Raw genomic sequence first — 14,234 nt, 5'->3', positions numbered from 1 at the left:
TTCTCATAGTTCTATACTTGCCTTCTTCCTCCCTCTGTTTTTCCAATTATTTTAAACTCCTTATTTCTAACTTTCTCTCCTTTGGCTTGAAGCAGTTAGAAAGGGAGGAGGGAGCTATTGATAATACAAACTGTGTTCTGCAGCTTATGGTGCTGATGTGGATGTTGTCCAATTAAGGGATCTTGAATTATAGCCATCTGCATAGAAGTTTGGAGAGCAATGCGATACAATACTGTGTATAACAACAAATGAAGCAACTGGGTGGGGTTTCTCATTTAATGCTGTGAATAATTTATGAATGTCTGTGAATGTTTCAATTAAAATGTATGAAGAAGCTTGTATGGATGAGGGGAATACTGTGACGATCGAAGAGGATCCCCTCACACATAATGAGCAAGTCAGTGAGAACTCCGTTTATTTTCTCATCAGCCCATCCCCAGCTCCTCACTGACTCTTCCATTATTCATCATTTGGGGATGTGTACTGTAATGTGCTGTATGTCCTCCCCTGAAATGCAGCAAAGTAGCAGCTGCCTGTGTGCTACGTTCATTACGGTATTCCACAGTGCTCAGTCCTCTGGCTGGGGAGCAGAGGAGATAGAAGGATGCAGAGATAAAGAGGGAGGAGAGGACGAGGGAATATATCTGCTGCAAATCTGGACTTTAGCAGCTGCAGCAGCCTTTAATTCTCAGTGTCATCCTTTTTATCCTCTGTTGTGTTTTTTGTTTCAAGTCGAGTCTGTTGTCATCTCAAATATACTTGCAGCGTGTGAATGTGTTTATAGCACTTCAGAGCTTTCATCAACATTTTGAGGAAGAGATCAGAGCTGTTGATGGGGGACAGAGAGGTCTTGTTGGATTTGGGCTATGGGGGTGAAGTCCAAACCACAGACACCTATGGGAGTCTGCACAATGGAGGATTCATCCCACCAAGATATGTAAGAGCTGTTGTGGTTATTTTTCCTATGTAATCTTTATACATGCTGCAGTGTATTCTCCGCATGGATCACGTTATAACTGTAGAAAGTAACCAAGCACACAGGATACTGCTTCTTTGATTCATTGCTTCACACTCCAGTGACTTCCTCAAAGATGTTGCAGTGAATGTGGAAATCTGTGTTTATTTGAATGATTGTTCTCAATCATGAGACATGTTCCTCCTTTCATAGTAATGGCATCTAAAATTAACATTGCATGCTTTTATGATGCTGTGTATTTCACAGCTGTAGATTTGACTTTATCTACAGATTCTTCAACTTAACACATTTTTATTATTTGCTATATAAGTAAATCTTATGGGCACTTTCAGCTTTCAGCTGCAACGGCTGATGAAGATTTTCTCGGTGATGATGACTCCATCTATATGCTTTGCGATAGAAAAAGTAAGCAGCCAGTCCCACTATCGGGGAATTACTTCAGAGATGGAAGAACCAAAATCGGTAGGCACCTTCAGCAGCTCACATTGTGTTTGTGTTTTCATTAGCTCCAGAGCTCACTGATAAATGAGTGAGTCTGCCCTCAGTTGAACCTTTGTGACTGATGTCGGTTTAGATTTTGTGCTGGTGTGGGAGATTCGCTCTCGAAGGAAACGTCGAAGCAAGTCCAGGGGTCAGACTGATGGGCCCGGGGAGGAGGGGGAGGCTGCCTGCACTGAGGAGGCCAGCAGGTCTGAGCAAAGGAAGGCAAAGCTGGCACAGTGGAGGGACAAATTCGTTCAGAGTTTGGAGGCTGCTGGATTACTCATGGAAAAGGTAAGATATCTCATTCATCAATAGTTCAGCATTTGCATTGCCTTTATATTGCTTCTCTAATTTATCCATCCAGGAGGAAACAGCAAGTGAGAGAAGAACAGTTCATTTCCTGAAACTCAGTGCTCCCTGGGATGTGTTGCTGTTTTACGCTGAGGAGCTGTGCCTCAGAGCTCCTTTACAGGTTAGAGCTGCTCCAACTGTGTCAAATAGACAATGTTATTAAGTTCTTCAGCCCAAATGACCAATGTGTGTTTGGCCCACAGGCACAACCCAATATGGACTCCAACACATCTGCTCAGGCACTGAAGAGACTATGCATACCCAACATAATGGCTGAGTCGGTGCCAAACAGGCCCCTGGACTACTACACATGCGCCTTCCGCAAGTCAAAGATGAACAGGTGACTTCCCTTTGCGTTGGTTAACTTAACTCACTTCACATCATATCACATGTGTGCTGCATTGTGCAGATTCAGCCATGAATTAGTGTTTCTGCTTCAGATTCCTTGGCTGTGAGAACAAAGAAACCTATTTCACAAACACACAGAGACACCGTGTTGTGAGTAGCACTTCCTAAGTATGTGCAAAGACAAATTCTTCAAGTTTCATCGTGTGACAGTTCATGTGTTGTTCCAGGTCTATGAGATTCTGTCCCGGACAGTGTACGGCAGGAAGAAGCGAGCAGAGGTCGGTGTGGCACGGCTGTTAAATGAAGGAGCGTACACGGCGGCTTTCCCCCTGCATGAGGTCAGACGTGACTCATCTACTCTGGGATATCTTGTCAAACTGTCTTCCTCTCTTACTCTATTTACTGTACATTTCTCAGGGCCCCTTTGAGCTTCCACCGTTTGAAGTCCGTCCTGATGAGCTGAACCAGAGGCAAGTACTATACCACTACTGGGCCCGCTGGTGCAAATGGTTCAAATACCAGCCCCTTGACCACATCAGAGAGTACTTTGGAGAGAAGATTGCACTCTACTTTGCCTGGCTGGGTAAATATCAATATATTATTATATTATTCAACATTATTCTGCACGTTGTGTTTTTAAGGAATCACCAAAATGCTGATTTATTAAATTATAACTCAACATTGAGGGTTACTTGAACAATACTTGTACACCACTCAAAACACAGTCTGATAATAATACACTCTAAATGTCCGACAAGGAATGAAAGAGAGAGAGGTAAGATGATATCGGACTTAAGGTGTAGGCAAAGGGCAACAGGCATGTGTGACCATGGCTGATGACTGAGAAACTGGTGATGTAGTGTGATGAGGGAAGTATTTATTTCTGGCTTGGTTCACATTACAAGGTGAAACACTCAATTTTAATATTTTGCTCAGATGTTTTTGTCACCGTTGTTCACATTCATCCTTGCAAGTGACCCTTATCAGTCAGCATGTCAAACTGTCCCAACATGCACATCACCAAAACAACGTATTTTAAGCATCTTCCCAACTGCTAATAAGAGGTTGGACTGCCGCATTTCCACGGACTGCTGTTGTCAAGGATCAATGTTGACGTTGAAGTGAAACGTGTAAAACTCTATTAAAAATCTGACGTGACTGTTCTCACTGAAGATGCCATGGATCAGATTTGTATTTTCACCAGGACCAAATATGGAATTGGCCTAAAACTGATCTGAAAAAACATCAAAATAATTGTGTATTCACAGTGATCAGAAAAAAATCAGATCCGTCACAGATTGGCAAAAAGAAAATCACCCTTTAGTGTGAATGTGGTTTTAAATATGACATCAGAAGTGAGCCCTTATGACAAGGAAAAGTTGCTGTTAGATTGATGATTTGCTTTTTCAAATATCTGAAGACTATGAAACTACCATTAAACCAGCGAGAATGTGAGCAACGCTGCTTAGTGTGGAAATATTGAAGCTTATATAACATCAAGAATAAGCAAAGCCTAATGTAGCTCTGTGTCTCTGTAGGTTTCTACACAGCCTGGCTGCTGCCAGCTGCAGTGGTGGGAACTCTGGTCTTTGTGTCTGGAGTCATGTCCATGGGCTCCAACATGCCAGCGTGAGTCACACAACCGTAACACGCACCATTCATACACCTTTTCCAAATAGTCAGACATAGGAAGTCTCATTACCTCAAGGCAATGACAAGGAGATTGTGTTCTTGGGTTGATGTGTGTGTGTGTGCGCGCAGGATAACACAAAAGGTTATCAAATGGTTATGAAATGTTGTGAAACATTATTGTACATTTTCTGGTGGATGCTGGTGGAATTCTGCATTATTTATGAGCTGTCTCGTCAAGACAATACAAAGCCCCTGTGACCTCAAACATCGTCATCTTTTATTGTGTGCACACAAATTATCATTGTGTCAGCACAACATCAATACAGTTAGCTAGGACCTCTGGGGCTCCACATAAAAGAAATTGTTGCACAAATAGGAAATCTGCATGTTTGTTCCACATGGGAACTTGTCGTAATAAATACTGAGTTTGTACTGCAAGAAATGCTAGAGTATTGTAACAACTATATGTAAACCGAACCAAAACATGTAATACAGATATAATTATCCATGGATTTGTCATCCATTAACTCCATGCTGTTTTGTGTTAAGGAAATGAAAGATGAGTAATTTCTGTTGTCCTCCAAAATGGAACGATGTGTGTTGCTGCACTGTCTGCATCACTAACATTACGGTTCTGCAGAATGGATTGAACACTCAGATGCACCGCTGCACAGACACAGAGGGATAGCTGCATTGCTGTAGCAACACGTTTGAGTGCAATGTTCTTGTTCTTTCTCTAAAATTACACAAAAAATGTGGGATGCAAACACATCAAAGCACACACAACATCCCTGTAATTAAGCAATCTGCTTAGAGCGTTATTGTGCTTAGTTTATCCTATATTATTTATCACCCCAGTGAGTTCCACTCTGCTAACACTGCAGTGTGGGATGTATTTCCTTTCAGAGTGTAAGAGCCTCAGGGTGAGTGGATAATGCGCCGTTACCAATTGTTTTGTGTCTCACCAATCTGTTCCCATGCCGTCCTACTGCTTTCAATGTCTATAAATTCAAGCTGCCCAGAAGTAAAAAACAATGGAAGACGACTCAATATTTTAGGAAAGGAAACTAAATGCCTGAGCTCCTTGAGGTTCATTTGTGCGTGAATTAAAGACATTGATCAGTGGAGAAGAAATGGAGAGCATTCTGTGGTAACTAACTCCAACATGCTCATGTTATAATGGACAATTAGTGGATAATAATAACTCCATTACATAAATACAGGAGGTTAGATGTCTCCCATTGAGTTTAGGCTTTATTTGTGTGCTGGATCTGGTCTGTCACCATGGTTTCCCTAATTCACCGAATGATTCTAATTAGAGAGAGTGCAGTACGCAGTAATGTGCTGTATTCTGCTGCCCTGGGTTTGCATGGAATATAATTCACTCAAACCCTTAGCTTTCACATTCAAACGCATCATATTGAATTGAAGGGCTTTACAATAAACTAAATCATAATTTCAATAATGCTCCTGTTCCTGTCCTGAGATGTTTTCTCACTTAAGACTGTGTGTTTCCAATTTCATCCAACAGCAAGGAGATCTGTAACAGTGGAGCCACTTATCTGATGTGTCCTCTCTGTAATACCTGTCGGCCCTGGAACATGTCTGATATCTGCCCCATGGCCAAGGTAATGCCTTTGATGATTCAGAGCATTTCACTGAAACTTTATTCCAACTGGTTAGTCTCATTTTAGAGGAAAGGTGCTTCTTTGCAGCCAGTGTAACCTACTTTAGCATTTACACCGTACATTAACATGAGACCTGTTTCCATGGTAAAGCCTGCCAGACCACACACAGATGTATTCTTGACTGCTTTGTGATTAGGTGTCAGTCACAACTGTAGCTTGAAGCTTTTGTACATATGTAGTATGTACAAGTATATTGTAGTCCAATGACTAGCTTTCCAATGGCCTGTCCTCTCTGCCTTGCAGATGGGATACTTATTTGACCACCCTGGCACTGTCTTCTTCAGTGTGTTCATGTCCTTCTGGGCGGTCACCTTCCTGGAATACTGGAAGCGAAAAATGGCCACTCTGGCCCACCACTGGGACTGTATGGATTTCCATGAAGAAGAGGTCTTCCATTGTCTTGTTGTACTTTGATACAGTGTTTTCTCTGAGATTCTTACCTAATGATGTTCGCAGGTATGTTGTTAGGGTGTAGGTGACCTCATCACTGTCTTCCCTCAGGAGCGTCCTCGACCGGAGTTTGCAGCCATGGCCCCGCGTATGGAGCAAAATCCAGTGACTGGAGTCCAAGAGCCCTACTTTCCTGAGAAGGCCAGGCTGTCCCGCATGGTCACTGGCTCCATGGTCATCATTACTATGGTGAGGAATGAGTTTTAAAATCTATTTGTCTATAATTTTATTCACGGGTTAAAATTAAGCTTTAACCTTTGAAGATTAACTTTGTCCTTTTATGTGTTTGTGTAAGTGTTTTTTAGGAGTTCTAAATGTATTAATAGTTTAAGGCTATATCAACATATTGTCATTCTCTGTGTGGCTGGTGAAAGTGACTGAAGCAGTGTTATATCTTGATTTTGCACTCATACTCTATCACCTCCTGTCAAGTCCTGATTCATAGTTTGCTCTCAAAGTTACTGTAATTATTCTTCTCTTCTACAATAACCCATCAACGCTACCCGACACCCTCCTGTCTGCCCTCTCAGCTGTGTGTGGTGATGATCTTCCTGGTTACTGTGGTCATGTGTCGAGGTATCATCAGCATGATGATGTTCCATACTGGGAGCCCTGTGCTGCGCACACAGGTACATTGCAGCTTCATATTTCACAGGGGATATTTTCCTTCTTAAGTAGAAATATTTAAGTACATCTAATTTACTAAAGTCAGTGGGCATTTTCATCTGCATTTTGTTCGCTACTTGTGAGCAGGATAACTCAGGAAGTAATAGACCAATTTCCCATGAAATTTTGTGAGACTCCAGATGTTGATCCAGATTAAAATATAAGCTTGGACAGGGGTATCATATATGGTTTTGCTGGTTATTAAGAAATCTAGAAACATGCAACTGTCATTGATGTATAGCTATGATGGTTAAAAACACTTAATAAATACATACATAATACATGTGTTTTTACACATCTTATTTCAAGGTAATGATTATAAAAGTCTGTATTTAGTGAAATCAGACGAGTGTTGTGCCTCTTTGTGTGCCCTGTACTTAAAGAGAGGAGAAGAACGTGGAGCTCATCATTCATTTATGTTTCACACTGAGGAGGGTGGCTCCTCTGAAAGCCATTCAGAAATGATGCTTTCAAAGATTTAATTTCTCAAATGGAGCCAATCATCCATTTGTCATATAATCCACGAAGCACTTGTACTTTATACTTTAATGGAATTTGTCTTTGGTAATCAACTTTACTTTTCCTCTGTCTGCCGTAACAGAGCAGACAACAGATAATGAGGTCGCTCCTAGCTAATATTTTTGTGGATTGTATGTCTACTAAATTGAAGACTATCACATCCTAATTGTGTGTGTGTGTGTGTTTGTGTGCCTGCACGTGCATCCACATGTGTTATCCCCTCTTGAGGCTGGGAACATAGCAAATATCTCCAGCAGTATTGTGAATCTGGGCCTCATCCTGCTGATGGGTCGAGTCTACACCGCATTAGCTGAGCAGCTCACTAAATGGGGTAAGAACCACCAGTGATGTCTGACACCTGAAACCTCAATAAATTGATTTCAGCCACTCAATAGATCCACTAAAAGTTGGAATGCTGTATGGAGTGGAGGAGAGGCTTTTATTTATTCCGATCTTACATCAGCTGGGGTGGAGTTTGCTTTCTCCAGTGACGCTTGTCCTTTTGTCTCTCTATGTGGCAGAGATGCACAGAACACAAACCCAGTATGATGACGCCTTCATCTTCAAGGTGTTCATCTTCCAGTTTGTCAACTTCTACTCCTCTCCATTCTATGTGGCTTTCTTTAAGGGAAGGTGAGACACGAGGAAACTCAAACACACACACACACACCCAGACGCACACCTGCGAAATTACATTACAATAAATAAAGCAGTTGAGATAAAGTTGCTCTGTATTTTACCACTGGTTAATCATCTGTGTGAACAGGTTTGTGGGTTATCCTACCAACTATGGGACCTTGTTTGGGATGAGAAATGAAGATGTGAGTTCACTTTGGATAATCTGTAATTTCATTATGTATTATTATTATGTATTATTACAATCCTCCTCGTTTTTGTCTCTCTGTCTCTGTCTCTGTCTCTCTCTCTCTCTCTCTCTCTCTCTCTCTCTCTCTCTCTCTCTCTCTCTCTCTCTCTCTCTCTCTCTCTCTCTCTCTCTCTCTTCTCTCCGTGTGTGTGTGTGTTGCAGTGTGGCCCTGGGGGTTGTCTCATTGAATTGGCCGAACAGCTCGTCATCATCATGGTGGGGAAGCAACTCATCAACAACATTCAGGAGTTTGTCATCCCGTATGTTTTCCATACACACACCCTGCCACAACACCACAGAACAAAAACATTTTGAAACAAATACAGGAGCACAAAGAGATGGGAAATAAAATAAGAACAAAGGGGATAAGTGTGGTCAACAGACGGGTAACAATTACAGCACCATCAAGGACCTCAACCATGGTCAGCACACTCACCTCACCCCCTTCATTTGATTTTTTTAATTAATTAATGCTGTTATCTTTTGGCCTTTGCGTCTTCCTGTTTCCAAGTTTTTCACATAATAACTTTAGGAAATGGGATACAAGATTATGAGGGAATAACAACTAATGTAATAAGATTATGAGACTTGGCTTCTATTGGGACTCATCCCTTCAGTCATCCCCACAGCCTGATCAACTATCTAATCACTATTCTGTTTAAGAGAGGAAGGAGAGCGACTCTTCAAACATAGTCAAAATATAAAATAGGATGCTTACAGTGATGTATTGCTTTGCTGATGCACCGAAGTCAGATATCGATCTGAAATGTAGTTTATTATGTAGTGCGGCTCCGGTGTGATCAAGATGCCTCTGTTATTCAGCAGTTTGTTTAAGCTGACACCAAAGCACCATTAACACTTAAGACAGCTCCTTTAAAACCTCCTCCAGCAGGAGGAGGAGAACAATACTGTTTCTTCCAAAAATTTAAACTGATATAATTTATTATTATCAGTTAGAACCCAAAATCTGCCGATCCACTGAATAGAAAATGATACAATATTTTTTATTTGTGTGATGATTTTAACGATTAGTTCTATAATCCTTGATTCCTTTGTTTACCTGTCAGATAAGTGTTGCATCAGATTGGTCTGTGTGGTGCAGTAAAGTCTGCAGTAAAGTCTGCCTCTCTACTGCTGCAGCGCTGGCACAATGTGCTCTATGTACACTGATGTGATTCCGTGGTGCAGACTGGACAGTTAGCTGAAGAACAGTATGGAACAGAATGATTAACAAGACAAACACTATAACATGTTTCAGACTTGTTTTTTGTCCCCACTCTTCTTCCCCTTGGTTTAGGAGGCGCCTCTCAACAGTTTTAAGTGGTAAATGAAAGAAACATGGTGCTTCCTGCAGCTTGTGTCACGCCATCAGAAGCTGACAGTGAAACATATTGGAAGACTTTTTCCTGCTTCTTCTGATGGCTAGCACAGTCGTTCTCAAATTGCAGCGCATGTACCAATGGTTGTGCCTTGGGAGTCTAGAAATTAAATAATACATTCAGTTATTGTTCTCTTTTAAATACACATTTGACTTTGTATTTTATTTTATTTTAGTCCTACTCTATGTAGATGCCAGTCATGTTTTTTGCTCCTGTCATAAAACATTGTGTACATAGTCTCACTATAGCACAAAAGCAACAGCGTAAGGATTTTCTGTCTCCAGTTAGTCTTGGTGGCTTGTTGGTGAGGTGCTATTTGCTTTACTGCTCTCCACTCTGCATCTTTGTTTAGAGTTGATGCCAAATGCACAGCTGAAAAGTTTCAGTTTGAAGGGGGTCGGGAGGGGATAGACAGTGACAGTTTTATGTTAGATCACCACTTTGCCTCATATGAATAATATAATGAGTAATGGGAGAGGTGACAGCACAGGGATGGAATGGTACGCTGCATTATGTTATGAGCTGTCGCAGAGATTGTGACTCATCATTCAGTAGCAGGAAAAGCACAGACCTGATTTGTGGCTCTGCTCCATTTAGGTGTGACTATTTTGCAATATTAATCAGTTGCACATTCAACAGTAGAAATTTCATCATGAATAAGTGACTGGGGAAAGGGATTAGGTGGTTTATGCTCACAGCTGTATCTGATGCACATTCTCCAAAAGTCATGTCTCCTATATGCACCTGCTTTGGGATTGATCAGAATGTCATGAACCTTTGGCTCTCAAACTGTGCTACATGTACCTGGTGGTATGGCAGATGAATCTGGAAATAAAAGGGAGAACTAAAACCTTTAAACCTAAAGAAGGTTTGTGGATTCACCTGTTGAAGATGGGATAAAGGGGATGCCAATAAATGAAAATATCTAAATGAAATAAAGAACTGGATTGGATTAAAAGCGATATGTCTTCTTAGAGGTTGCTCTTTGTCTTTGACAGTAAAGTGAAGGCCTGGAACCAGAAGAGGTCTTTGGCCAAGGTCATGGGTAATAGGGGATCTCGCGAGCCTCAGCGTTGGGAGGAAGACTATCAGCTGGTGGAGTGTGAAGGCCTATTTGAGGAATACCTGGAGATGGGCAAGTACTCTGTTTGTTAAGGACATCGAGTCACAGGTCCTGAAGTAGACTTTGATTAAACTTAGTTTCATTACCTTCTGCGCCACAGTGCTCCAGTTTGGTTTCATCACCATCTTTGTTGCGGCGTTCCCCTTGGCTCCGCTCTTTGCCCTTCTCAATAACTGGGTGGAAGTTCGCCTTGATGCCCACAAGTTTGTGTGTGAGTACCGCCGACCTGTGGCTGAGCGCGCTCAGAACATCGGAGTCTGGTTCAACATTCTGGAAGCTCTGTCACATCTGTCCGTCATCGCAAATGTGAGTCCCTTGATAGTGACATCACTCCCAGACTGGGAGTTAAGGGTTTGAGTGAGACCGATTATCTCTCCGGCCTTATTTTTGTTATGTTCTCTTATTCTTGTTCAATCAATGGCACTCCTAAGGAGTAGCCATGGGTAACCATGGTAACCTGACTTAAAAACAGGGCGGTTTCTTTATAATCTTATATAAAACTATGAAATTACTGCATTAAAGGACATTTTTCAACTTCTCGACTCTAGTAATGTAATGTAACAACTAAATCCCTCAAAATGACAAAAAAAAGTTTGAAATGCTGCCATCGTATGTAGGACTTGTCTTGGAGCTTATGTCCCCCTATTTCTAAAACCACTTTCCCTAAACAATCTCCAGAATGTGATGATGTGTGATGATGTGACATCAGAAATGCAATAACAGCAATATCACTGACTGTTTGGATTGTACATTTCAATACATTTCATGACATAATTTATCTTTATTGATCCAGTGGTCATTACCCGTTCATCTCAAAAAGGCCTTTGTGTGACGAGGATAATCACTGGCGATTACAATTTGACAGTGTTGTGACTTCACACATCACAAAATACTCACAAAACTTTCAATTTCTCCGCCATTTCAAACCAACTCAAGAATATGACACATAATGATTCCTTTATTATGCTCTTATATAGATTATAATACATTTTATAGCCATTTTAGTGTGCCACCCAAATTTTCACTGGACTTCTACTCCATCAATATTTTCTGCAGACACTGTGTTCAATAAAATTGTGTGTGTTCAATATATGTCCTCTGTTTAACATTCACAGGCTTTCCTCATAGCCTTCACATCAGATTTCTTACCCCGCCTGCTGTACCAGTACAGGTTTGATAACGATCTCCGTGGATATGTCAACTTCACCTTGGCTTATGCTCCACTTAACTTCACCGAGTACCCTCTGTGCAGGTACGTGTGAAATTCACTTTATGACAACAAGTTTCATTTATTGACTGTATTATACTTTTCAGAAAGATTGCTGAACATAATCATTAAAAGACATGTGTGACCAAATTTTGGAGTGTTCCACATATTTAATTTAATTTTATTTATGTGACTGAAAATCCAATGTCCATGCACATGTAATCACTAAGAATAGTATCCAAATGAATGAATGCTACAATATTATAAGATGAGATCAAATTGATAAGATAGATCTATTTATCCCGAGGGAAATTTTTGGGCAACAGTTGCTGTCCAAGTAGGAGATAGAGATATTATAAACATTTCCCTCCTCTCTTCTCATCCTGACCAGCAGAGGGCAGTATTATGATGTGTACAGCACATCCCAAATTTGCCTATATTTTCAGCTGCAGTGTTTTATTGTTTGTAGGTATAAATCATTCAGAGACAATGATGGAAACTACACGCTGGTCTACTGGGAGCTCCTCGCTGTCAGACTCGGCTTCATCATTGCATTTGAGGTATGAACGCCTGCATAGGCTGTCTCCATTGGTTCATAACCATAAACTGTTTCATTAACTGTTAGTTAAGGTAGGTTAGGTAAAGTCTGTATAGCAGGTAGCAGATGGGACCAAGTTATTGTTTTCCAACTTGGCACTCAAATTCAAGACTGACAAGTCAAGTAAACAATACTACATGTTTACTCTTGAGTACTTAACAGTCCAAAATAATGTGCTTGATAATTCATTCAATGTCAGAATAAAATGTACATAACCCATTGATATTTATATTTTAGATCATCTTGTATTATCAATTTGAAGACAAACTAGATAATTTGATGAAAATACACATATATGACAAAATAATTACAACTGTATCATTTTTAATTTAATTTGATTTGGGAAATGTTTCATATCTTTCCAAGTCAAAAAGCTCATGTCCAAATTAAGTCAGCTTTCCTTTTTTGATTATGTCAAGTCAAGCCAGGAAAGTTTTGAAACAAGTCCAACTCAGGTCCACACCCTTGCGACGGCACTTTTCAGGAAACCAAACAAAGACAGTTTAATAACAAGCTGACTGCACAAATCGATTTAAGACACACTTTATAACATTTACACATACGCCTGACTTATGATGTTAACTGTAGCCTGAGGAACGATGTGGAGACCCTGATCAGGAGACCCTATCAGTGAAGAGTGCTGTCTTGAAATCAAGCCTGTTTTTTAATGGCAGATGATGGTAATACACAGACACCAGGACAGTGAAGATGTGCGCTGTATGGCTGCTATCACAGTCTGACAGTAGCCACACTTTCTCGAGTTCTGCAGGCAGTTCAATAATGAGTTTCAATCGTCCAAACAAGTTCAAACAGAGTTTTGCGTGATTCATTCATGGACGCTGTGATGGACAGTGGAATGGAATTCTAAGTTCATCAACATAGCCAAAGAAAACCAAATAAAGCACATGTTTAAATTTCTAAGTAAAGAAAAAAGTAAAAATGCCTGATTAATATTTATGCAGTTCTTTTTCACATCCTCTTTTCCTATTCATTTCCTCATATATTCAAACATCTGCCTTGGATTATCAAGATTGGATTACATTTTCACTTCAGGGGTTTATATACTGAAATCATTCACATATTTAAACATTTAACAGGTTTAACCTTGTGTTTTACTGTCTCCTCCTCCAGCATGTGGTGTTTTTTGTGCTGCGGGCCATAGACTGGTTGGTACCCGATGTACCTGAGTCTCTGGAGCTGAAGATCAAGAGGGAGCGCTACCTGGCCAAGCAGGCCCTGGCCGAGAACCAGGAGGCCATTTTGGTAAGTCGAGGCCGAGGGGTCAGCTGAGCCGCTCCAAATGCCCACAGCCCAGGTCAGTAGAACAGGGCACACACACACACACACACACACACACACACACACACACACACACACACACACACACACACACACACACACACACACACACACACACACACACACACACACACACAAGGTTGCAACACACACTAACAGTATAATAACAATAACAATAGATGCTGACCCCAGTTTTGGTGCTTTGCATTTGAGACATAAGAGAGAAGTAAAATGTGACTACAGATTTGCAGATCAGAAGATGTTTTCATATCACAGTGAGAATTTATGAAATCCTTTATTGATTTTGTAGAAACCTAAAGGCTACACTTACACTTCAGGTCAGGAGGCTCAATTCAGATTACAACCTGCATTAACAAATGAGACTTAATCATATTTGAGAAGAAGGATTAGAGTACATGCGTGAAAGTGATCCACGCTATGTCATTCATATCCAAACAAAATAGAAATGAGGCACACACCTGTTGCCAAGACAAAACACTCCCGCACCAGCTCAACAACCTGGATTTGCTATCTGCTGGTAATCATGCAGCCTAGGAAGAGAAGTGGCTGTGCAAGCACTGACAAGGCCTGTAAGAGAACTGGGAACTGGCATGTTAAACTGGGCAGAAAAAAAGGACCCTGTCTCCATA

General features: G+C 40.9%; 1 protein-coding gene across 1 annotated transcript; it reads left to right on the top strand.

Annotated features, from left to right (window-relative positions):
* Positions 1–832: 832 nt before the first annotated feature.
* On the top strand, positions 833–13,816 carry ano11 (anoctamin 11). The gene is made up of 22 exons (XM_076166897.1): positions 833–937; positions 1,309–1,438; positions 1,551–1,750; positions 1,824–1,931; positions 2,014–2,150; positions 2,251–2,308; positions 2,386–2,496; positions 2,576–2,741; positions 3,697–3,787; positions 5,322–5,418; positions 5,722–5,865; positions 5,980–6,117; positions 6,459–6,557; positions 7,342–7,444; positions 7,635–7,746; positions 7,880–7,934; positions 8,141–8,238; positions 10,356–10,492; positions 10,581–10,786; positions 11,596–11,732; positions 12,157–12,247; positions 13,417–13,816. The coding sequence occupies exons 1-22, from the start codon at positions 833–835 to the stop codon at positions 13,573–13,575; spliced, it is 2,682 nt and encodes an 893-aa protein (XP_076023012.1). The 3' UTR covers positions 13,576–13,816.
* Positions 13,817–14,234: the final 418 nt, after the last annotated feature.

Source organism: Genypterus blacodes, unplaced genomic scaffold, assembly GCF_046128005.1.
Source record: "Genypterus blacodes isolate CSIRO-AG114 ecotype Tasmania unplaced genomic scaffold, CSIRO-AGI_Gbla_v1 ptg000156l_1, whole genome shotgun sequence".
Classification (NCBI taxonomy): Eukaryota; Metazoa; Chordata; class Actinopteri; order Ophidiiformes; family Ophidiidae; genus Genypterus; species Genypterus blacodes.
Note: the sequence above shows the minus strand (reverse complement) of the source record. Positions and strands in the feature narration are given on the sequence as shown.